Source organism: Carcharodon carcharias, chromosome 4 (genome assembly GCF_017639515.1).
Source record: "Carcharodon carcharias isolate sCarCar2 chromosome 4, sCarCar2.pri, whole genome shotgun sequence".
NCBI lineage: Eukaryota > Metazoa > Chordata > Chondrichthyes > Lamniformes > Lamnidae > Carcharodon > Carcharodon carcharias.
In genome coordinates this window covers 194,365,405-194,390,441 of record NC_054470.1, presented here as the reverse complement: position 1 = coordinate 194,390,441, position 25,037 = coordinate 194,365,405, and the positions used below count along the sequence as shown (strand labels likewise).

Genomic DNA, 25,037 nt, shown 5'->3' with positions numbered 1-25,037 from the left:
TCCGCTGCTTACGAGGGGACTTTGTTGCTGTATTGGACAGTTTTTAGTTTGATTGAACCAATGTTTTCCTTCCGAATATGCCAACTCTTGTCGATCTGCGCAGGTACTGGCTCCCACTCGATGGGCCTGGGGCAGCACAGGGGCTTTACTGGAATGGAAGCAGGAATGAGGGATATCAGTTCATGTGGAGAGCTGAAGGAAGCTGGGATCGTTCCCCTTGGAGCAGAGGAGTTTCAGGACAGAAGAACAAAAGTAGGAAGGGTTTTGGTAGAAAAGGGAGGGAGGAACATGTCCTCTGGCTAGTGGGTCGGTCACCAAGTGTCAACTATTTTGAATAATTGCTAGAAGCAGAGAGAAACTGAGGAGATGGAGCGTTCTAATGCACTGCCTGAAAAGATGCAGGAATCCAATTCCATAGGAACTTTAAAAAGCATGAATTTGAAGAGGATTAATGTCCAGAGTTATGGACAGAGTTGGGATGCGGGACTAAGTGGGATAGCTCTTTCAAAGAGCCAGCACAGGCACGATGGACTGAATGGCCTTTTCCTGTGCTGTAAGATGTTATCATTCCAACCCAGTAGCCTCCCTCATTGGTCCATCGAGACATAGGCCGGACTGGTGACCCTGCGGGGGAGGGGGGGGGGGGGTGGGGGGCAACTCAGTGTCGCCCCCTATAGATATTTTTCAAAGAAGCCTGTCCACTCCTGTCCTGATGGATGATGAGCTGCCTCATTCAGACTGGGATCTTCCCAGCATCTAAGCCAATGCGTTGCTGTCGACAGTGGCGGGGGGAGGGGGGGTTGGGGGGGAGTGTGTGGAGGAGGAGCACCACCGCTGTTTGGTGCAGAGAGAGAGAGAGAGAAACATCTCTGCTCTCCAATTGGAGACTGACCCCGAACAGATCCCCATTCATCTGAAATCGGTGCAGACTGACATCAGCAAGAGTTGGAAATAAAACTGAACCACAAGGCGACAGCTCAGATCTCCCGGTAACTGTTCATGAATAATATTAAATTGAGAGCTACATTATAATCGGGAGGACAGAGAGAGCAGGACAATATTTCTTGGCTGAATCCGATAGGACAAGGATAGCTGTAAGTAAAGCTCGCTCTATTCATTTTTCATCAATTTGTGTAAAGGATTTCCTAACCTCTTTGTGGGGGTCTTTCCTTGGGTTGAAAATGAAAAGGTTACTTCCAACTTTGAAGCCGGAAGAAAGTCAATGGGCTGAGATTTAATGTCACAATCTCCAATTCCAATCGTTAATTTAACACTCCAGTAATTATTCGCCAGGCAGTTAAAAAGTCAGCGATGAAATGTGGCACTGAGGTGGTGCTAATAATTTGCACAAGAGCAATTATCAGAGAGCTGCCCAGTGATTGAATAATATATATATATATATATATAAAGAAGCTGCTTTGAAATGGACGCGATTGCTTTAGCGGGCTGGTTTGGAAGGGTCACTGGTAGTAAAGTGGCTGCACCAGAGTTTGTGGCTCATGAAGCGCAGCGAGCAGGGTTTTAGCTCCGCAGGGGGGAATCCCTATGATGTGGCCAGTGTAAGAGTGAGGGGGCAGCCGGATGTGTAGTGTACGGAGAGGAGAGGAGGAGGGAGAAAGAGAGAAAGGGTAGGGAATGAAGAGGGAGGGGAGGGGGAAGAGAGAGGCGTAGAGAAGAGTTAGAGGGGCAAGGGAGAAAGAGGAGGGGGGGAATGGAGGGGAGGAGGGGGGTAGAGAAATGGGGAAGAAGGAAAGAGATGGGGGAGAGGGGGGGGTGGGGGTGGGCATAACAAGATATGGGGAAGATCGGGAAGAGAGGGGGATGAGAGAGACAGAGACAGGGAAGCAGTGAATGCCAGATAAACTATAATTTAAAAGGGAATGTTGGTCTGGATTACCAATGGTGGGGGCAGTTGGAGTTGTGAATGAGGTGAGCCCTCAGTTTTTGTGTAAAGGACAGAAATGATCCACAGACAAAGTGAATGAAATCTGAAAGATGTCCCTGCCCCATTCTGATTTCACAGTGTGAATGATATTTTAACACTGACGCCATGGTTGCACTAAAGTGTTTATAGCCTTTTTTTTAAAAAAAAAGATGTGATTCTGAGTTTATCCTCACCCAAAATATCCCAAATTCTCCTGATTTTAATTGCTTGGAGCACACCAGTTCCCTTTCTCCCAGAATCCCTCCTCTGCAGCAACCCCCCACCCCCCGCTCATGGAGATGGTTCCTACACCATCTCCTGTTAACCTGTCCAAACATGCACGGTTTATGTGTGAGTCTGTACTGGCTGATAATGTAAGTGTGGAGAGGATTATTAGGCCCCAGCCAAGCACCTCCTCCATTTTCACGGTGGAAATCACAAAAACAACAACAACTTGCATTTATACAATGCCTGGAATGGAGCGAAATGCCCCAAGTTACTTCCCAGCAGCAGCATTAGGGAACGAAAGCTGATATCCTGCTGCATAAGGTGATACCAGGTCAGAGGATCAAAAGCTTGGTCAAGGTGGTATGTTTTAAGGAGCGTCTTAAAGGTGGAGAGAGAATGAGGGAGGCAGAGAGGTGTAGGGATTGAATTCCAGAGCTTGGGGACCCAGACAGCTGAAGGCATGGCCACCAGTGGTGGAACGATTAAAATCAGGGATGCTCAAGAGGCCAGAATTGGAGGAATGCAGAGACCCTGGAGGGTTGTGGGCATGGTAGGAGATTACAAAGATAGGGAAGGGTGTAAGCCATGATAAGAATGTTAAAATCGAGGCTTCACCAGATTAGGAGCCAAGGTAAGTCAGTGAAAACAGCAGGCGACAGGTTAAATGGCTAATGGCCTTTATTTCAAGTGGGTTGGAATACAAAGTGGTGGAAGCTGTAATTACAGGTATATAATGCCCTGGATAGATCCCATCTGGAGCACTGCATTCAGCTTTGGACAGCACACCTCAGGAAGGGCGTATTGGCCTTGGAGAGGGTGCAGCACAGACTCACCAGGATGACACCTGGCTAATGGGTGTAGGTTGGCTGATGGGTACAGGTTGGCTAATGGGTGCAGGTTGGCTAATGGGTGCAGGTTGACTAATGGGTGCAGATTGGCTAATGGGTGCAGGTTGACTAATGGGTGCAGGTTGGCCAATGGGTGCAGGTTGGCTAATGGTTGGCTAATGGGTGCAGGTTGACTAATGGATGCAGGTTGACTAATGGGTGCAGGTTGGCTAATGGGTGCAGGTTGGCTAATAGGTGCAGGTTGACTAATGGGTGCAGGTTGGTTAATGGGTGCAGGTTGACTAATGGGTGCAGGTTGGCTAATGGTTGGCTAATGGGTGCAGGTTGGCCAATGGGTGCAGGTTGGCTAATGGGTGCAGGTTGGCCAATGGGTGCAGGTTGGCTAATGGGTGCAGGTTGGCTAATGGGTACAGGTTGACTAATGGGTGCAGGTTGGTCAATGTGTGCATGTTGGCTAATGGGTACAGGTTGACTAATGGGTGCAGATTGACCAATGGGTGCAGGTTGGCTAATGGGTGCAGGTTGGCTAATGGGTGCAGGTTGCATTGAATCATAATCGGCTCAGTTTAGAAGGGTAAGGGATGATCTAATCAAGGTGTTAAGGATGATTAGAGGAGTTGATGGGACTGATATTGGATATTATTTCCTTAGCTGGGGGTAGCCCGGAACATGGGGACACAATAAAAAAATAATAAAATACTAGGAAGTCAGAAGCTCTTCTCTACACAAAGCCTAGTGGGAATCTGGAACTCTCCTCCCCCCAAAAAAAAGCTGTGGGTGTTGGGGAACAAGTAAAAATGTGAAAATTAGAGATAAATAGATTTTGGTTGCAGAGGTCAAGGGTCACGGTACCAAGAAGGGTGGAGAAGGGCTTTTGTTATTCTTTCATGGGATGTGGGCTTCGCTGGCTGGGACAGCATTTATTGCCCATCCCTAACTGCCCTTGAGAAGGTGGTGGTGAGCTGCCTTCTTGAACCGCTGCAGTCCATGTGGTGTAGGTACACCCACAGTGCTGTTAGGGAGGGAGTTCCAGGATTTTGACCCAGCGACAGTGAAGGAACGGCGATATATTTCCAAGTCAGGATGGTGAGTGACTTGGAGGGGAACTTCCAGGTGGTGGTGTTCACATCTATCTGCTGCCCTTGTCCCTCTAGATGGTAGCGGTCGTGTGTTTGGAAGGTACTGTCTAAAGAGCCTTGGTGAATTCCTGCAGTACATCTTGTAGATGGTACACACACTGCTGCTACTGTGCGTCAGTGGTGGAGGGAGTGAATGTTTGTGGATGAGGTGTCAATCAAGTGGGCTGCTTTGTCCTGGACGGTGTCAAGCTTCTTGAGTGTTGTGGGAACTGCACACATCCAGGCAAGTGGAGAGAATTCCACCACACTCCTGACTTGTGCCTTGTAGATGGTGGACAGGCTTTGGGGAGTCAGGACGTGAGTTACCTGCCACAGGATTCCCAGCCTCTGACCTGCTCTTGTAGCCACAGTACTTATATGGCTAGTCCAGTTCAGTTTCTGGTCAATGGTAACCCCCAGGACGTTGATAGTGAAGATACCTATCAGCATGGCCTAACTGATTGACAGAACAGGCTTAAGGGGCTGAATGGCCTCCTCCTGTTCCTATGGATAGAGAACCGTAGCAGGAACTCTCCTCTCCCTAGCCAAGGATTCTGAGACCAATGATAACAGCTTCTACTGATTTATTAGCGACCAGCATGGCTCAGAATCGAGCCGAACCATTCGTAAAGTGGGGCTATCCGGTTGGTTAGGTTTTCTGCTCTGGCCAAGGTTCAGCCGCAGGTTGTGTGGCTACTGCAGCAGAAGCTCCGGCCTGACCTTCCTCACACTGACGCTGTTTGCAATCCTGGCAACATCCTTGTTACTGCCTTTGGTGTCAGCTGTGGAGCAGTGGGCATTGTTCCCACCTCCTGGGTCCAGCCTCACTCCACAAACTTGAGCTCATCATGCAGACTGACACTCCAGTGCAGCACTGAGGGAGTGCCTCACTGTCAGAGGTGATGTTCTTCAAGTGAGACATGAAACCTTGGCGTTGCTACCCTCTCAGGAGGGTGTAAAAGATTCTCCGTGGTATCATTTTGAAGATAAATTGGGAACATTCTCCCCCGTGCAGTGGCCAATAAGCCTCACTCATTGGATCGTTCATGAACAAACTGACATAGTCAAGGAGTTAAATGCATGGCTCGGAGATTGGTGTGGAAGGAATGGGTTTCAGTTCATGAGGCACAGGCACCAGTACTGGGGTAGGAGGGAGCTGTTCTGGTGGGATGGGCTTCACTTGAATCATGCTGGGACCAGTGTCCTGGAAAATTGAATAACCAGGGCTGTAGAGAGGGCTTGAAACTAAATAGGAGTGAGGGTTCTGGAAAGGGGATGTGTAGGCTTACAAAGCAAAAGGTGGCTTTGCAGGGCAGCTATTTAGGTAATGATACACAGAGTGTGACAGGGACAGAGTGCACAAACATAAAAAAACAGCAGCAAATAGGGTCAAAGGGGGAAAGATGGTAAAAAGGCAAAATGAATGACTCTTAAATGCACGTAGAATTCAGAGCAAAATAAATGAATTAATGGCAGAAATAGAGGTTAATGGGTATAACCTTATAGCCATTACGGAGACATGGTTACAAGCAGATCAAAGCTGGGAACTAAATATTCGGGGGTATGTGACTTTTCAAAAGGACAGACAGGAAGGAAAGGGTGGTGGGGTAGCTTTGTTAGTACAAGATGGAATAAGTACGATAGCAAGAAATGATCTTGGATCGGAAGATGGAGAATCCAAACGGGTGGAGGTAAGAAATAACAAGGGGAAGAAGACACTGGTGGGAATAGTCTACAGGCCCCGAACAGTAGCTATACTGTAGGACAGAGAATAAATGAGGAGATAATGAGGGTATGTAAAATAGTGGGGGAGGAAATAAATACAATAACTATCACGAGAAAAAAAGTACTAGGAAAACTAATGAGGCTAAAGTCCAATAAGTCCCCTGGATCTGAGGGGTTGCATCCTAGTCCATTAAAGGAAGTAGCTACAGAGATAGTGGATGCACTGGTAGTAATCTTTCAAGGATCCTTAGATTCTGGAAAAGTCCCAGAGGATTGGAAAACTACCAATATATCACCCTTATTCAAAAAGGGAGGGAGTAACAAAACAGGTAAATAGGCCAGTTGGCTTAACATCTGTCATTGGGAAAATGTTAGAGTCTATAATAAAGGATCTAATAGCAGAGCATTTAGAAATACATAATCTAATCAAGCAGAGTCAGCATGGCTTCATGAAGGGGAAATCATACCTGACAAATTTATTAGAATTCTTTGAGGAGGTAACAAGCAGGATAGATAAAGGGGAACCAGTAGATGTAATATATTTGGATTTCCAAAAGGCGTTCGATAAGGTACCGCACATAAGGCTACTTAATAAGATAAGAGCCCATGGTGTTGGGGGTAATATATTAGCATGGATAGAGGATTGGCTAACTAATAGAGGACAGAGAGTTGGGATAAGGGGGGTATTTTCAGGATGGCAACCTGTAACTAGTGGAGTGCCACAATTATTTACAATATCTATTAATGACTTGGATGAGGGAAGTGAATGTACTATCGCTAAGTTTGTGGATGACACAAAAATAGGTGGGAAGGCAAGTGGTGAGGGTGACACAAAGAGTCTACAGAGGGATATAGACAGGTTAAGTGAATGGGCAAAAATGTGGCAAATGGAATATAATGTGGGACAATGTGAGGTTATGCACTTTGGCAGGAAGAATAGAGGAGCTGAATATTATTTAAATGGAGAAAGACTGCAGAAAGCTGCAGCACAGAGGGATTTGGGGGTCCTCGTGCATGAATCCCAAAAAGCTAACATAGAAGTTCAGCAGGTAATAGGGAAGGCAAATGGGATGTTAGCCTTTATTTCAAAGAGAATGGAGTATAAAAGTAGGGAAGTCTTGCTAAAACTATACCAGGCACTAGTTAGACCATACCTAGAATACTGTGAACAGTTTTGGCCCCCTTATCTAAGGAAAGATATACTGGCATTGGAGGCAGTCCAGAGAAGGTTCACTATGTTGATCCCGGTTATGGAGGGATTTTCTTATGAAGAGAGGTTGAGTAGGTTGGGCCTGTACTCACTGGAGTTTAGAAGAATGAGAGGTGACCTTATTGAAACATATAAGATTCTTAGGGGGCTTGACAGGGTAGATGCTGAGAGGTTGTTTCCCCTTGTGGGAGAGTCTAGGACCAGAGGGCATAATCTTAGAGTAAGGGGTCACCCATTTAAGACAGAGATGAGGACGAATTTCTTCTCTCAGAGGGCTGTAGAGGCTGGGTCATTAAGTATATTCAAGGCTGAGATGGACAGATTTTTAATCAGTAAGGGATCAAGGGTTATGGGGAAAAGGCAGGACAGTGGAGTTGAGGATTATCAGATCAGCCATGATCTCATTGAATGATGGAGCAGACTAGATGGGCCAAGTGGCCTACTTCTGCTCCTACGTCTTATGGTCTTATTTCTGTTATGTTTCTGTATGACAATGGCTGCAATGCTTACCCTTAATAGCTGCGCCTTGAACCCATTCTGAGTGAATGCCTGTTATAGAGACTTACAGTGCAGAAGGAGGCCATTCAGCCTGTCATGCCTGTGCTGGCTCTTTGAAAGAGCTATCCAATTGGTCCCACTTGCCTGCTCTTTGAACAAAAACAACGTATATTTATACACCATGTAATGAGACATCCCGAGGCACTTCGCAGGATCATTATAAAACAAAATATGACACTGAGCCATATAAGGAGATATTAGGTCAGATGTTTGATAGGTTTTAAGGAATGTCTTAAAGGAGGAGAGAGGCTGAGAGGTGTAGGGAGGAAATTCCAGAACCTGGGGCATAGGCAACTGAAGGCCCGGCCACCGATGGTAGCGCAATTAAAATGGGGGATGTACAAGAGACCAGAAATAGAGGAGCGCAGAGGATTGTGGAGCTGGAGGAGATTACAGGGATGGGAAGGATTTGAAAACAAACTTGAGATTTTTAAAATTAAGTCTTGCCTGACCAAAAGCTGAGGTAAGTCAGCGAGCACAGGGGTGATAGGGGAACGGAATTCGATGCGAGTTGAGACACAGGCGGCAGAGTTTTCGATGATCTCAGGTTTACCGAGGGTAGATTGTGGGAGACCGACCAGGGCTGCATTGGAATGATGAGGTCTGGAAGTAACAAAGGCATGAATCAGCAGCAGACGAGCTGAGACAGGGCGATCTTTGTGAACATAGGCGGTTTTGGTGAAAGCATGGACGTGTGGTTGCATTTTTAGCTTGTCCCTTTCCCCACATTCCTGCAGGTATTTTATTTCTCAAGCATATATATTCAATTCTTTTCATGTTGTGATCTGGGACGCACAGCCTGAAAGGGCAGTGGAAGCAGTGGGTGTTGCTGGCTAGGCTAGGCCAGCATTTATTACCCATCCCCAATTGCCCTTATTCAAAGGGCATTTAAAAGTCAACCACATTACTGTGGGAGTCACATGTAGGCCAGACCAGCTAAGGACGACAGATTTCCTTCCCTGGAGGGCATTAGTGATCCAGATGGGTTTTTACAACAATCGTTTCATGGTCATTATCAGACTTATAGTTCCAGATTGTTACTAAATTAAAATCCCATCATCTGCTGTGGTGGGATTTGAACCCAGGTCCCCAGATAATTACCCTGGGTCTTCTTGAATACTAGCCCAGTGACAATATCACTACGCCATTACCTCCCCAATCAGTAATAACTTTCAGAATTGGGTATATACTTGAAAGGGAAACATGCGCTGGGTTTGCAGGCTGTAAAGAACCAGGGGACGGGACTAATTAGTGATGTCTTTCAAAGGAGTGGCACAGGCATGATGGGTTGAATGGCCTCCTTCTGTGCTGTTCCATTCTGTGGGCGGAATTTTACGGCCCCTCCTGCCAGTGGGATTTTCCAGTCCCACCCAAGCCAATGGAATTTTGAACGGCTCGCTGCGTTTTGCAGCCCCACCCCCACCCCGATGCGGGTGTAAAATTCCGCTCTCTGATTCTTGTGACTTGGATTGAACTGTTATTCTCTTTTCTCTTTAATTAACAGGTGGCTGAAATAACCTTATTAATACGCATGAGCATTAGCTGGATCATGGTGTGACTGAGTGATTCCTTTAGTCTCCAGCAGATGCTGATACGTTGGGAAAGTGTGGAAGATCTCTGTGTTGACCGTTGAGCGATGGGGGTTCTGATGTCCAAGAAGCAGACTGTGGAGCAGGTGCAGAAGGCCAGCGTGGTGGTGTCGGCCTTCAAAGACGGACTGAAGGACAAAGGGTTAACCAAGAACAAGGCCGAGCCGCCCCGGGGCAAGACTGAAGTCGAGGAAGCTGGCCAAGGTGAGGACAAGGAGGCCGCTGGAGGATCTCAGACCAGGACAGAGGAGGCAAAGAGGAACCAGGCAGCTTGGGAGAGGCTGAGAGATGGCAAAGGGGTCGAGCCAGAGGACCTCGAGTGGAATGACCAAGCCACTCCACCAGCCTTCACTAGGCCAAAGAGGCAGCTCGGAGATGATGAATCACTTGATATTAACCTGCAGGAGAAAGACGAGGTAGGATTTGATGTTTAATTGTCCAATCTACTTTCACTATGACCTCTCTGTCCTCGATCTGCGACACTGTTCCAATCAGTGTAAGCTGAGCGGAATAGCACCTCATCTTTCAGTTAGACGCTCTACTACGTTCCAGACTCGATACTGAGTTCAACAATTTAAGGCTTTAACTTCGGCCCCCACCCTTTATTTCTTTCAACATTTTTATACATTTTTGTTGTGATTTTTATGTTATTTTTTGCAATTTTTACGCATTGTTTTTTGCGATTTTTTTTGTTTGTTATTGTGATTTTTGTGATTTTTATGAATCTTTTTTGTGATGTTTATGTGTTTTGATTTTTATATATTTTTTGTGATGTTTATGTGTGTTTTTCGGTGATTTTTATGGGCAGAATTTTCCCGTTGTTGTCCGGAGGGGCGGGTCCCGCATGTCCGATGTGTAAAATGATGTGCGGTGATGTTGGGCGAGCGTCCCCGATGTCACCACGCGCCATTGCGATATTTCGCTGGGTGGGCGCGCGGTGATATCCAACGGGCTCCCGCCATTAATTAACGGGCCACTTAAGGCCCCTGAGTGTTCAATCGAGGCCGATTTTCCGGCGCACGTGCAATCTTTGGGTCAGCGCACGGGCTCGATGGGCAGGCGGGTAGGACACGTTTGTAATAACCTCATCCACGGGCGGGATAAGAGGGCTCAGTGGGGTCACGAGTGTCCACAGACAATTATTTATTTTTGAAAGTTTTGCTAACTTGCCTGTGTGATCTGCAGTTGTTCAAAACACATCCCAGCTGCTCTTTCTGGACTCACAACCTTCAGGTCAGCACTCTGCAGTGAGGAATCTTTTCCGGCCCTGCAGGTTTCAGGAAGCCTTCCCTTAGCCTGGGAATGGGAGCTGAACTCTCAACTGGAGGCACCTCCTCTGAGGAGGAAAGGAGGACTAGAATGAGGAGGAGGTCAGGAGTCCATATTCAGCCTCCAGGGGAGCCACCTTTGGGAGGCCAGGCGCAGGCACAAGGGGTGCAGGGCCAAGAGCTAGTCCAAGGTAGAAGGGGCCGTAGAAGATGCCACTATCCTGCTGCCAGGGTTTACAGGCGGTGAAGCAGCTACCTCAATATGTCTGAGGTGCAGTACCGAAGGAGGCTCCGACTGTCAAGGGAGATAGTCAACTATATCTGTCAGATAATAGGGCCTGAGATCTCCGCTAACTGTGTGGGTGGACACCCCATGCCAGTGGCTCTGAAGGTCACAGTTGCCCTCAACTTCTATGCCTCTGGCTCCTTCCAGGGGTTGGTGGGTGATCTTTGTGGTGTCTCCCAATCAGCTGTCCACAGTTGTGTCAGTTTACAGACACTCTGTTCAGATGGGCATTGACCTTCATCCACTTCCATTGGGACCAGGCAAGTCAGACACAGTGAGCCAGAGGCTTCGTGGCCATTGCTGGCTTCCCCCGTGTCCAGGGTGCTATAGACTGTACACATGTGGCCATCAAGGCACCAGCAGGTGAGCCCAGTGCCTTCATCAACAGGAAGGGCTTCCACTCCATGAACGTGCAGATAGTGTGTGACCACAGGATGCTGATTCTACAAATCTGTGCAAGGTACCCAGGCAGGTCCCACTACACCTACATCCTCAGACACTCCCAGGTGCCGAGGCTGGATGGATGGCTGCTGGGTGACAAGGGCTGTCCCCTCAGAAGGTGGCTCATGACCCCTCTCCACCATCCAAGAACAGAGGCCGAGCAGCGGTACAACAGGAGCCTCCACAAGGGCTGTAATAGAGAGAACCATCAATCTTCTCAAGATGCTCTTCCGATGCCTGGACTGCTCAGGGGGCGCTCTCCAGTACCCCCCAGATTGTGTGTCACTGATAGTGGTTGCATGCTGCACCCTCCGCAATCTGGCGCTGGAAAGAGGGGACTCTGTGGAGGAAGCAGATATTGACACAGCTGCTCTGGCAGCAGACGATGAGACCAGTAGTGAGTCCGAGGATGATCACAGTCAGGAGAAAGCTAAGGACATAGATGCTGACCTGGGTAACCTCCAGGGAGGCAGGGACACCCGGGATGCTTTGATCCAACGCCCCTTCAGCTAGCCTGCCAAATAAAAACAACCACCACATGCCAGGGCTGCAGGCTCCATTCTCGATCCCGGACAGGAACATTTACTTGGTGAACAACATGCACTATGTGCTATTTCAATAAAGTTTAATGAGAAACAAGCCACTCAAAACATCATAGGTTACCCTGCACCTTCAGAACAAATGAAGCACCCAGAGACTTGTACAAAAACACATTTAATGTTGTGATAACTGGCAAATATAATACAAATTAAATTGAAAGGTGTTATCCATCTCACCAAGTAATATTTACCATAAAATGGGGGGAAAATATCACCAGTGATAAGCCCGTGTTGTGCTTAAAGGTGCTTTAAGTTTATGTTTGCCGGTGCTACATCTAGGTGCCCCCCCATCGTTGGCACCGGCATTGGGGACAGCTGCTCACTCTGCTGTCCTGTTGGCCTCGATGACCTTGGTGGACGTCCTCTGGCCAGTGGAGCCCGTGCTGGCCCCACCTGGGAGGGAGCGGCCAGTGCCACAGCTGGCATCTCTCCAGTCACTGCAGCCTCATCGGATGCCATGGTCACTGGCAGAGGGACAGAGGAGCTGCTGCCCTCATCCGGAGCGCCCTGAGAGGAGCCCACAGAGACGACATGCAGCTCGTGCGCCAATGTGAAGTTGCTGTGCTCCTCCCTGCTCACCAGTGATGGATGGGCAACGAGCTGCGATGCTGGGTGCCCAATCCATCTCCCACACTGACAGTGACCACCTGAGGTCATTGCCGGTGTGAGGGCTGCAGGTCCAAGCGTATCGCCAGGAACCCCTGAATCAGCTCCTGGAGGAGCCTCTCCATGAGAGTTGCCACTCTCTCCATGGAGGAGCAGAGTGCTCGGCCATGAGGGTCATTGCATTGTTCATGCTCCACAGGGACTCCTCCACACCTAGAACATGACACACATTCCCTCATGTATCCCTGCCAGATCCTCCTGCACACCCTGCTGGACTTCCAGCATCTGCTGCTTTGGGGATGACTCCAGAGGCCCATCAGCCACTGACTGAGCATGTTCCTGGTCTCCAGCAGCCCTCTGACTGCTGGCACCCTGGGCACTCTCTGCCTCCGCCTGAACCTCAGAAGAGTGTGAAGTGCCCTCACTGCTGGGCACTGAGATACTCGCCGCCAATCTAATGCCCACCGAGGTGCTGGTATCTGAGCTGGTGCCTGCTTGGCAGAGAGGGTGTGGCGCAGGTGTGTTGTGTTGGGTGTCGTTCTCTGGGGTCAGTGGTGGGCCTTCAGGTTCTCACCCCGATGGGCTGCTGGTGAGCTTGAAAGGAAGAACAAGGACATGTCATTAGATGAAATCATTACACTGTTACTGTGCCTGCCTGGTACCCGGATGAGACAGATATGTATCAGGGTGCCCTCGTCTTTCCATTATCAATGGGGATTCCAGGCTCAAGGCTCACATCAATGTAGAGACTACAGTGGAATGGCTGCAATGACAGACATTCTGACCTCAGTGCACAGCACTCTTACCTCCCTGTGGCACCCCAACCTCACCACGGCCGGTTGACCTAGGCCCATGGCGCCTCTCCAGCTCCATGGCCTCCTGCTCATATTGGGTCAAGATGAGTAGGTGGGGTGGTCCCCCTGCCAGTCCACAACCTCTCAGCATTGTTGTGGGATGTCTTCTCCTGAAAGGACAGGGCAGCATTGATCAGTCCACCCTGTACCTGCTTTGCCATTGCAGTCTGGCCAACCCCATCTGAGGAACACCTCGGGGGGCTCAGCCGATTCGTCACCCTGGAGCCACAAGACACTCAGTCCAAGCAGCCAGGGCTCACCCCCTTACCCAGAGGCTGCCTCATTGACATTTGCCACTCACACTGTAAGACCTGTGAGGTCCAAGGGGGGGGATGGGCAGCTCTTAACACCGTCCAACATGGTACTCACCCTTCCTGATCACAGGAGATCATTGAAGCGCTTCCAGCACTTCACCCATGTGTGCCTCACCGCATCATGACAACTGACCCTGGATGCCACCTCCTCCCAGGCCCTTTTAGTGAGGTGGTGGGGGGCCTCCTCCTCCTGTCCCTGGGGATAAGGATCTCTCTGCATGCTCCCCCTTCCTCCAGGAGGACAGCGAGACCCTCGTCAGAGAAACACGGGGCCGACTGTCCCGCTGACCTGCCCTCCCGCCGGCCGTGTTCAGCACCTAGCTCCATGGCGAGGTGCGTCTGCTTCACTGGCAGCCTTCGTATGGGCTGCCGCGGCTGCTTCCGAATTCACCACCCGGTCTTACGCTGGGTGGGCCTTAATTGGCTCACCTGTGTAAAATGGCGGCGCGGAGCCAATTGTGGGTGGCAGTCATCTTCCTAACCACTCCCACCGGCTCCAGCCCGCTCCCACCCACTCCCACCCACTCCCACCAGCTCCTGCCAAGCCCAACCGCTCCTGCCAAGCCCACCGGCTCCCACCAGCTCCCGCCAGCTCCTGCCAAGCCCACCCACTCCCACCCCCTCCCACCCACTCCCACCCACTCCCACCCCCTCCCACCCACTCCCACCCACTCCCACCCACTCCCACCCCCTCCCACCCACTCCCACCCACTCCCACCAGCTCCCACCCACTCCCACCCACTCCCACCCCCTCCCACCCCCTCCCACCCCCTCCCACCCACTCCCACCCACTCCCACCCACTCCCACCCACTCCCACCCGCTCCCACCCACTCCCACCAGCTCCTGCCAAGCCCAACCGCTCCTGCCAAGCCCACCGGCTCCCACCCCCTCCCACCCACTCCCACCCCCTCCCACCCACTCCCACCGGCTCCCACCCCCTCCCACCCACTCCCACCCACTCCTGCCAAGCCCACCCACTCCCACCCACTCCCACCCACTCCCACCCACTCCCACCCTCTCCCACCCCCTCCCACTCACTCCCACCCACTCCCACCCCCTCCCACCCTCTCCCACCCACTCCCACTCCCACCCGCTCCCACCCACTCCCACCCACTCCCACCCACTCCCACCCCCTCCCACCCACTCCCACCCCCTCCCACCCACTCCCACCCACTCCCACCCCCTCCCACCCACTCCCACCCCCTCCCACCCTCTCCCACCCGCTCCCACCCACTCCCACCCACTCCCACCCCCTCCCACCCCCTCCCACCCACTCCCACCCCCTCCCACCCACTCCCACCGGCTCCCACCCCCTCCCACCCACTCCCACCCACTCCTGCCAAGCCCACCCACTCCCACCCACTCCCACCCACTCCCACCCACTCCCACCCTCTCCCACCCCCTCCCACTCACTCCCACCCACTCCCACCCCCTCCCACCCTCTCCCACCCACTCCCACTCCCACCCGCTCCCACCCACTCCCACCCCCTCCCACCCACTCCCACCCACTCCCACCCACTCCCACCCACTCCCACCCCCTCCCACCCACTCCCACCCACTCCCACCCCCTCCCACCCCCTCCCACCCTCTCCCACCCCCTCCCACCCACTCCCACCCTCTCCCACCCGCTCCCACCCACTCCCACCCACTCCCACCCCCTCCCACCCACTCCCACCCACTCCCACCCACTCCCACCCTCTCCCACCCCCTCCCACCCACTCCCACCCACTCCCACCCCCTCCCACCCACTCCCACCCTCTCCCACCCCCTCCCACCCACTCCCACCCACTCCCACCCCCTCCCACCCCCTCCCACCCCCTCCCACCCACTCCCACCCACTCCCACCCACTCCCACCCCCTCCCACCCCCTCCCACCCACTCCCACCCACTCCCACCAGCTCCCACCCACTCCCACCCACTCCCACCCACTCCCACCCCCTCCCACCCACTCCCACCCACTCCCACCCACTCCCATCCTCTCCCACCCACTCCCACCCACTCCCACCCCCTCCCACCCCCTCCCACCCACTCCCAACCACTCCCACCCACTCCCACCCACTCCCACCCCCTCCCACCCCCTCCCACCCACTCCACCCACTCCCACCAGCTCCCACCCACTCCCACCCACTCCCACCCACTCCCACCCCCTCCCACCCACTCCCACCCACTCCCACCCACTCCCACCCCCTCCCACCCACTCCCACTCACTCCCACCCACTCCCACCCACTCCCACCCACTCCCACCCCCTCCCACCCACTCCCACCCACTCCCACCCACTCCCACCCCCTCCCACCCACTCCCACTCACTCCCACCCACTCCCACCCCCTCCCACCCACTCCCACCCACTCCCACCCCCTCCCACCCCCTCCCACCCACTCCCACTCACTCCCACCCACTCCCACCCCCTCCCACCCACTCCCACTCACTCCCACCCGCTCCCACCCGCTCCCACCCCCTCCCACCCACTCCCACCCATTCCCACCCCATCCCACCCACTCCCACCCACTCCCACCCACTCCCACCCATTCCTTTCCCACCCACTCCCACCCACTCCCACCCACTCCCACCCACTCCCACCCCCTCCCACCCCCTCCCACCCACTCCCACCCACTCCCACCCCCTCCCACCCCCTCCCACCCCTCCCACCCACTCCCACCCACTCCCACCCACTCCCATCCTCTCCCACCCACTCCCACCCCCTCCCACCCTCTCCCACCCACTCCCACCCACTCCCACCCCCTCCCACCCACTCCCACCCCTCCCACCCCTCCCACCCTCTCCCACCCTCTCCCACCCACTCCCCCTCACTCCCACCCACTCCACCCACCTCCCACCCACTCCCACCCACTCCCACCCACTCCCACCCGCTCCCACCCACTCCCACCCACTCCCACCCCCTCCCACCCCCTCCCACCCCCTCCCACCCACTCCCACCCCCTCCCACCCACTCCCACCCACTCCCACCCCCTCCCACCCACTCCCACCCCCTCCCACCCCCTCCCACCCCCTCCCACCCCCTCCCACCCACTCCCACCCACTCCCATCCTCTCCCACCCACTCCCACCCACTCCCACCCCCTCCCACCCCCTCCCACCCACTCCCACCCACTCCCACCCCCTCCCACCCACTCCCACCCCCTCCCACCCACTCCCACCCACTCCCACCCCATCCCACCCACTCCCACCCCCTCCCACCCACTCCCACCCCCTCCCACCCACTCCCACCCACTCCCATCCTCTCCCACCCACTCCCACCCACTCCCACCCTCTCCCACCCACTCCCACCCACTCCCACCCCCTCCCACCCCCTCCCACCCACTCCCACCCACTCCCACCCCCTCCCACCCACTCCCACCCACTCCCACCCACTCCCACCCATTCCCACTTATTCCCACCCCCTCCCACCCACTCCCACCCACTCCCACCCACTCCCACCCCCTCCCACCCCCTCCCACCCACTCCCACCCACTCCCACCCCCTCCCACCCCCTCCCACTCACTCCCACCCACTCCCACTCACTCCCACCCCCTCCCACCCACTCCCACCCACTCCCACCAGCTCCCACCCACTCCCACCCACTCCCACCCCCTCCCACCCACTCCCACCCACTCCCACCAGCTCCCACCCACTCCCACCCACTCCCACTCACTCCCACTCACTCCCACCCACTCCCACCCACTCCCACCCACTCCCACCCACTCCCACCCACTCCCACTCACTCCCACCCACTCCCACCCTCTCCCACCCACTCCCACCAGCTCCCACCAAGCCCACATGCCTGTAAAATTCTGGCCTGTGTCTTATTGTGTTTTTTAAATGTATTTGAACAACATAGTTGATGAGGATTCTGCTTTTGCCATCCACATCCCCTCTAGACCCATTTTGTTTCTTTACTTGTCCCATTACCACCTCCTTTTGCCTTGCACCCCACCATTCCTTTAGTCACTTAATCTCTGCTGTGTTCACAGGCCTTCCCTTTTGCTCTTTCCCCACCCCGCCCTTTCCTCTCCTGCTGTGGTTGTGCAAAGCCTGTCACCTCTGTAACCCTTCCAGGTTCCGAGGAAAGGTCGTTGACCTGAAATTTTAACTCTGTTTCTCTCTGTAGAGATTTTGGGTTGAATAAAATGAGCTCATAGTGCTCAACCCCCACCCCCCCCAGCAGTAGAGACAGCGTGAAGCTGACTCACCCCACTCCCCTCCCCGAGCCATGTTGTCTGAGGGGGAACTCGTCTGTATTTCTTCCAGTAGCACCCTGGGATCTTTTATGGTCATGTGAGAGGGCAGGCTGGGCCTTCTCCATCTGAAGAGCTGCTTCTCTAACAGTGTTGCACTCCCTCAGGACAGCACTTGAGTGTCACCCTAGGTTATGTGATTAAGTCTCACAAGTGGCTCTTGAACCCACAACCTTCAAACTGGGAGGCAAGAGCTCTACCCACTGAGCCACAGGTGACAACATGCATGTCCCTATTTGGAATCAGAAGATGGTTACAGCACAGAATGAGGCCATCCAGCCTATTGTGCTCCTGCTGGCTCTCAGCAAGAGCAATTCACCTAGTCCCCCACCTCTGCCTTTCCCTGGTAGCTCTGCAAATTTTTACATCAGGTAACGATCAAATTCCCTTTTGAAAGCCATGACTGAAGCTGCCTCCACCTCACTCTCAGGCAGTGCATTCCAGACCCTCGCTGCGGAAAAGAGGTTTTCCTCATGTTCGTTCTTTTTCCATTCACCTTAAATTGATGCCCTCTGATTCCACCAATGGGAGCAAATTATCCCTATCTACTCTGTCCTGGTCCTTTATAATTTTAAAACCTCCTATCAAATTCCTCTCAACCACTTCTTCAGCAGTGTAATATATTTATAATCTACCATATTGTCTATGTAAACATGTCACACTGTAATTGTAGCCTCCCACCACCAATGGCAGTGTCACAATACAGCTCTGTGTTTCCAAGCTCCTTGACACTGCAGACTAATATCTTCTTATTGCGTTTTCATGCATTGGTCAAGTTACGTCTGCCCTTTAAGTTCATGTCACTGAAATTTGTATGTCAGAGAAAAGTGAAACAGGATAAACTACAGGAAAATCTGAATAAATTTGGGAACAAGGCAGAAATTCAATGCAGAGAAAAGCAAAGCGTTTCACAATGGGGACACAAAAATCCAGCAAGGAACTGTTACTCATATGGAAAGAAAATAGTGTGCATGCCAAATGAAAGAGTTCCGGGGACCTGATGGATAATAAATTGAGACCACTGCTTCAGTGTTCGATGGCAGCGAATAGAGCAAGTTAGATGTCGGGAGGTATTAAAGGATTCAATATTGAGCCAACAAAGCGAAGCAATCCTACTACTTAATAAATTATTGGTGTGCTTGCACTTAGAATCCTGTGTTTAGCTTTTATCCTCAGTGGGGAAAGGATATTGCAGCTATTAAAAGGATATAGATCAGGGCAACCAGAATGATTGAAGGATTAGATCAGACCAGCGCTTTTACAAACTATTTTCCAGCAGGACCTCAAAGTAACACTTAAAATTAATGAGACTCTAGGTGTCAACAAGAACAAAACAGCAGCACATTAACATTCAGTATATAATTACTCAGGTTTGCATAATATAGGACAATATATATCATATAAATATGAAACTCTGTGTTTTTAAAGTACTTTGTAAAAATGTTATTATTTTATGTACTCACCAGCCCATTACTTCACCTGAGCTGTTTAAGCTCATGGACCTTGGCCAGAAAGCAGCAGGTTGGTGATGTTGGAGCCCAGCTCATTCTGCAGTGCCAGGGGTGACGTGGTAAGGTTCAGGCAGGCTATAGCTCAACAGTGGAGGCAGGGCCAGGCTTGGGCTTCGAAACTCAGTGAAGTGACCATGGGTGGGAGCCCATGGTCCAGAGAGACCAAGAGATGAGTAAGGCAATGGCAGGGTTGGTTGCCGCCTGGGTCTTGTTGCGGAGTGCAGGCTCGGAAGAGCTGGGGGTGGGGAGGCTTGTGACCCCATTCACTATTACTGCAACCCCCCAATTGGGGTCACGATCCACAGTTTGGGAACCGATGTATTAGATTCTGTAAATTGGGCATGTTCGCACTAGAGAAGTGAAGGCTGGGGGGGGCGGTGATATGTCTCCTGTATTTAAGATTCTAAATTGATAACTTGATCACCCTGTCCTGAGCAGTCCAATCAGAGGACACAGCCAGCCAATGAGGGAGAAAGATTCAAAGTTAATCTGTGGAAAAATTTCAGTGAGTGGACAACCAACCTGGGGGAGCTGTTGCCGTAGTGATAATGTCACTGGGCTAGTAATCCAGAGGCCCAGGCTGATGCTCTGGGGACCCGAGTTCAAATCCCACCACAGTAGCTGGTGGAATTTAAATTCAATGAATAAACCTGGAATCTGAGTTAAGTTAATCTTGGTATCATCATCAATTGTTGTAAAAAGATCCACCGGGTTCACGGATGTCCTTTAGGAAAGGAAATCTGTCCTTACCTGCTCTGGCCTACAGGTGACTCCAAACCCAGAGCAATGAGGTTGACTCTTAACTGCCCTCAGTTCAAGGGCAGTTGGGGATGGGCACTAAACGCTGGCCTTGCCAGGGTCGCTCACATCCCCATGAAAGAATGCAGGAAGATAAAAATCCATGGGACCCACTCCCTAAGGAGACAATGGGCACACTGAACATTCATTAATTCTCATTAAAATGACATTTTAGGATAGAGTATGGGAGTAATGTGAGGCATGACGTGTGATGAATGTAGTGTGGTTGTGGGGGATCGGATGACTTTGGGCCAATGGCACCCAAAGCCCTTCACCACTGGGCAGTTTCTTTGAGGGTAAACTAGCAAGAAATGTAAAAACAGACAGAAAGAGCTTATTTAAATATATAAATAGGAAGAGAGAGGCCAAAGTGAACATAGGCCCCTTAGAGAATGGGGCTGGGGAAATAATAACGGGGAACCAGGAAATGGCAGAGGAGTTGAATAAATACTTTGCATCAGTCTTCATGGTAGAAGACACTAATAGCATTCCAAAAATACTAAATAATCAAGGGTCAGAAGTGGGGGAGGAAATAAATACAATAACTATCACTAGAGACAAAGTACTAGGGAAACTAATGGGGCTAAAAGCCAATAATTTCCCTGGACCTGATGGGTTGCATCCTAGGATATTAAAGGAAGTAGCTACAGAGATAGTGGATGCACTGGTAGTAATTTTCCAAGAATCCTCAGATTCTGGAAAAGTCCCAGAAGATTGGAAAACTGCCAATGTGTCACCTTTATTCAAAAAGGGAGGGAGACAAAAAACAGGCAACTATAGGCCAGTTACCTTAACATCTATCATTGGGAAAATGTTAGAGTCTATTATAATGGATATAATAGCAGAGCATTTAGAAATATATAATATAATCAAGCAGAGTCAGCATGGCTTCATGAAGGGGAAATCATGCCTAACAAATTTATTAGAATTCTTTGAGGAGGTAACAAGCAGGATAGATAAAGGGGAACCAGTAGATGTAATATATTTGGATTTCCAAAAGGCGTTTGATAAGGTACCACACATAAGGCTGCTTAATAAGATAAGAGCCCATGGCATTAGGGGTAGTATGGGGATAGAGGCTTGGCTAACTAATAGGAGGCAGAAAATTAGGATAAGGAGGGCATTTTCAGGATGGCAACCTGTAACTAGTGGAGTGCCACAGGGATCAGTGCTGGGGCCTCAATTATTTACAATATATATTAATGACTTAGATGAGGAAAGTGAATGTACGATCGCCAAGTTTGCAGATGACACAAAAGTAGGTGGGTAGGCAAGTGGTGATGATGACACAGTCTACAGAGGGCTATAGACAGGTTAAGTGAGTGGGCAAAAACTTGGCAGATGGAATATAATGTAGGAAAATGTGAGGTTATGCACTTTGGCAGGAAGAATAGAGGAGCTGAATATTATTTAAGTGGAGAAAGACTGCAGAAAGCTGCAGCACAGAGGGATTTGGGGTCCCATGAATCCCAAAAAGCTAACATACAAATTCAGCAGGTAATAGGGAAGGCAAATGGAATGTTGGCCTTTATTTCAAATGGAGCATAAAAATAGGGAAGTCTTGCTAAAACTATACAAAGCACTAGTTAGACCACATCTAGAATACTGTGAATAGTTTTGGTCCCCTTAACTAAGGAAAGATGTACTGACATTGGAGGCAGTCCAGAGAAGATTCACGAGGTTGATCTTGGGTATGGAGGGATTTTCTTATAAGGAGAGGTCGAGTAGGCTGGGCCTGTGCTCTTCGGAGTTTAGAAGAATGAGAGGCAACCTTATTGAAACATATAAGATATAAGCTGCTGAGAGTTTGTTTCCCTTTGTGGGAGAGCCTAGTGTCAGAGGGCATAATCTCAGAGTGAGGGGTCACCCATTTAAGACAGAGGTGAGGAGGAATTTCTTCTCTCTGAGGGTGGTGAATTTGTGGTATTCTTTACCGCAGAGGGCTGTAAAGGCTGGATCATTAAATATATTCAAGGCTGAGATAGACAGATTTTTAATCTGTAAGGGAATCAAGGGTTATGAGCAGGAAAGTGGAATTGAGGATTATCAGATCAGCCACGATCTCATTGAATGGTGGAGCAGCAACTGGTCTACTTCTGCTCCTACGTCTTATGGTCTTATGTCCAGGACTGCTGTAGACTCATTGAAAGAGATTGATTATGGTGATTAATCAACTCCCGTACTGCTGTATTATGCGACTACCAGGATGCTGGAGATGGGAGATGGACTCTGGGATTTTTTAAAAACTCATTTATGGGATGTGGGGTTCGCTGGCTGGGCCAGCATTTATTGCCCATCCCTAGTTGCCCTTGAGAAGGTGGTGGTGAGCTGCCTTCTTGAACCGCTGCAGTCCACGTGGTGTAGGTACACCCACAGTGCTGTTAGGGAGGGAGTTCCAGGATTTTGACCCAGCGACAGTGAAGTATTTACTGTCCAGCATTTCCTATGCTCCCATATTTGTCGTGAATCTGCATTTCCAATACCTGGGAGATTTCTTGCGATAATTTTAAACATTTTCAACAATAATACATGTTGCATTTCTGAGTGAAAAGCCGAGTAGAAGATTAATTTTTAAAATTATTGCTCCACTCTACCCATTCAGTGACTCACACAGTTTGTGAGAAAACTGTGACTGATGCAATTTTTATTAAATTTATTTATGGGATGTGGGCGTCACTGACTAGACCAGCATTTATTGCCCATCCCTAATTGCCTTTATTCAGAGGATATTTTAAGAGCTACATGTAGGCCAGATTTCCTTCTCTAAAGGGCATTAGTGAACCAGATGGGTTCTTACAACAATCAAATGTCTTCATAGTCATCATCAGACTGTTAATTCCAGGTTTTTATTGAATTCAAATTCCACCATCTGCTGTGGTGGGATTCAAACCAGAGCATTACCCTGGGTGTCGCGATTACTAGTCCAGTGAAAATACCAGTATGCCATTGCTTCCCCTACATAATGCCAGGCTTCAACAAATCAACCAAGTACTATTACATGTGAGAAAGATTTCAGCATGTTAAAACAGGACAAATACAGATTTCTTTATGCCATTTCATTATGAAACACTCCCAGGGCAGGTACAGTACAGGGTTAGATACAGAGTAAAGATCCCTCTACACCGTCCCCATCAAACACTCCCAGGACAGGTACAGCACGGGGTTAGATACAGAGTAAAGCTCCCTCTACACTGTCCCATCAAACACTCCCAGGACAGGTACAGCACGGGGTTAGATACAGAGTAAAGCTCCCTCTACACTGCCCCCATCAAACACTCACAGGACAGGTACAGCACGGGGTTAGATACAGAGTAAAGCTCCCTCTACACTGTCCCCATCAAACACTCCCAGGACAAGTACAACACGGGGTTAGGTACAGAGTAACGCTCCTTCTACACTGTCCCATCAAATCCTTAATTACCTTGACTAACAAAAATCTACTATTCTCAAATTTAAAATCAGAAATAGAACCAGCACCTATAGAGGGATAGAGTTCCACACTTATACCAAGCACTGTTTTGCACTGAACGCATGAGTTTGAGCCAGGTACATATTGTCAGGCACAGAGAGACTATTGTTACTGTAATTTTTTAACATATTTTGTTACTGATGTTTCTCAGTGGGTCAGTTTCAGCGCATTCAATGACAAATCCCAGGCTGGTATTTCAGAGTTTGAATTGTGGCCTATCCTTATGTAAATTATATATAAATGAAAGTGACAGGAACAGGCCTGGGTAGCTGGCTGTCTGTGCCGACAGCCTGTTGGGTAAGAGTCTGTTGAATGATTGTAAAGTCTGGGCCACACACAGTGCTCTATTTACTGCCTCTTGAGAAATGTTTCACTAATTACCTGAGTTAGCAGGTATATCAATTTATTCGTCTGACAAATTTTCTCTGCTCCACTGGTGACTCTTGGCTGCTCAGGTTACCACACGCCCTTAGATTTACCCGGTACTCCTGCATTCTGGGAGAGAGAGCAGGGGCAACAAAGCAGAAAGTGCTGGAGAAACTCAGCAGCTCGACCAGCATCTGTGGAAAGACAGAGTTAACGTTTCGAGCCCGTATGACTTCTTCAGAGCTAATGAGAAGTAAAACTGTGATGGAATTTATACTGTTTAAGTGGGGGGGGTGGAGCAGATGAAGCTGGATAGAAGGCCAGCGATAGGTGGAGGCAAAGGAGAGATTGGCAAAGATGTCATGAACAAAAGGACAAAGGTTAATGGTAGTGGTAAGGGCTGGAGGAGGTGCTGATGGTGGCATTAAGGTAAGGAAGCAGAATGTAATAATAGCAGGACCAGGGTAAGCACTCTGAAAAGAACAACATGAACAAGTGACTAGTGGGTGTGGGGTGAGGGGAGGGGATAGTGGTGGGAAAAAAGTTCGAAAATAGGATAAAATGTGGGGATAAAACAATGAATAAAAATGAAAATAAATAAAAATAAGTGGATTAAAATAAAAAATTTAAATTTAAAAAATGAAAATGAATATTGAAAAAAGGGATTAAAAAAGAGGTGAGGATAGAGGAGAGAGTTCACGGTTTTTAAAAATTCATTCACGTCATGTGGGCTTCGCTGCCTGGGCCAGCATTTATTGCCCATCCCTAGTTGCCCTTGAGAAGGTGGTGGTGAGCTGCCTTCTTGAGATGCTGCAGTCCATGTGGTGTAGCTACACCCACCGTGCTGTTAGGGAGGGAGTTCCAGGGTTTTGACCCAACAACATTGAAGGAACGGTGATATATTTCCAAGTCAGGATGATGAGTGGCGGTGGTGGTGGTGGTGTTCCCATCTATCTGCTGCCCTTGTCCCTCTAGATGGTAGTGGTCGTGGGTTTGGACGGTGCTGTCGAAGGAGCCTTGGTGAATTCCTGCAATGCATTTTGTAGATGGTACACACTGCTGCTACTGTGGAGGGAGTGAATGTTTGTGGA

At 50.5% G+C, this 25,037-nt stretch overlaps 1 protein-coding gene across 1 annotated transcript in view; it reads left to right on the top strand.

Annotated features, from left to right (window-relative positions):
• Positions 1-9,247: 9,247 nt before the first annotated feature.
• phf24 (PHD finger protein 24) overlaps positions 9,248-25,037 on the top strand; it is a 124,830-nt gene continuing 109,040 nt past the window's right edge. Inside the window, exon 1 of the mRNA XM_041185366.1 lies at positions 9,248-9,616. Coding sequence (XP_041041300.1) covers positions 9,248-9,616 — 369 coding nt within the window. The remainder of the gene's footprint in view (positions 9,617-25,037) is intronic.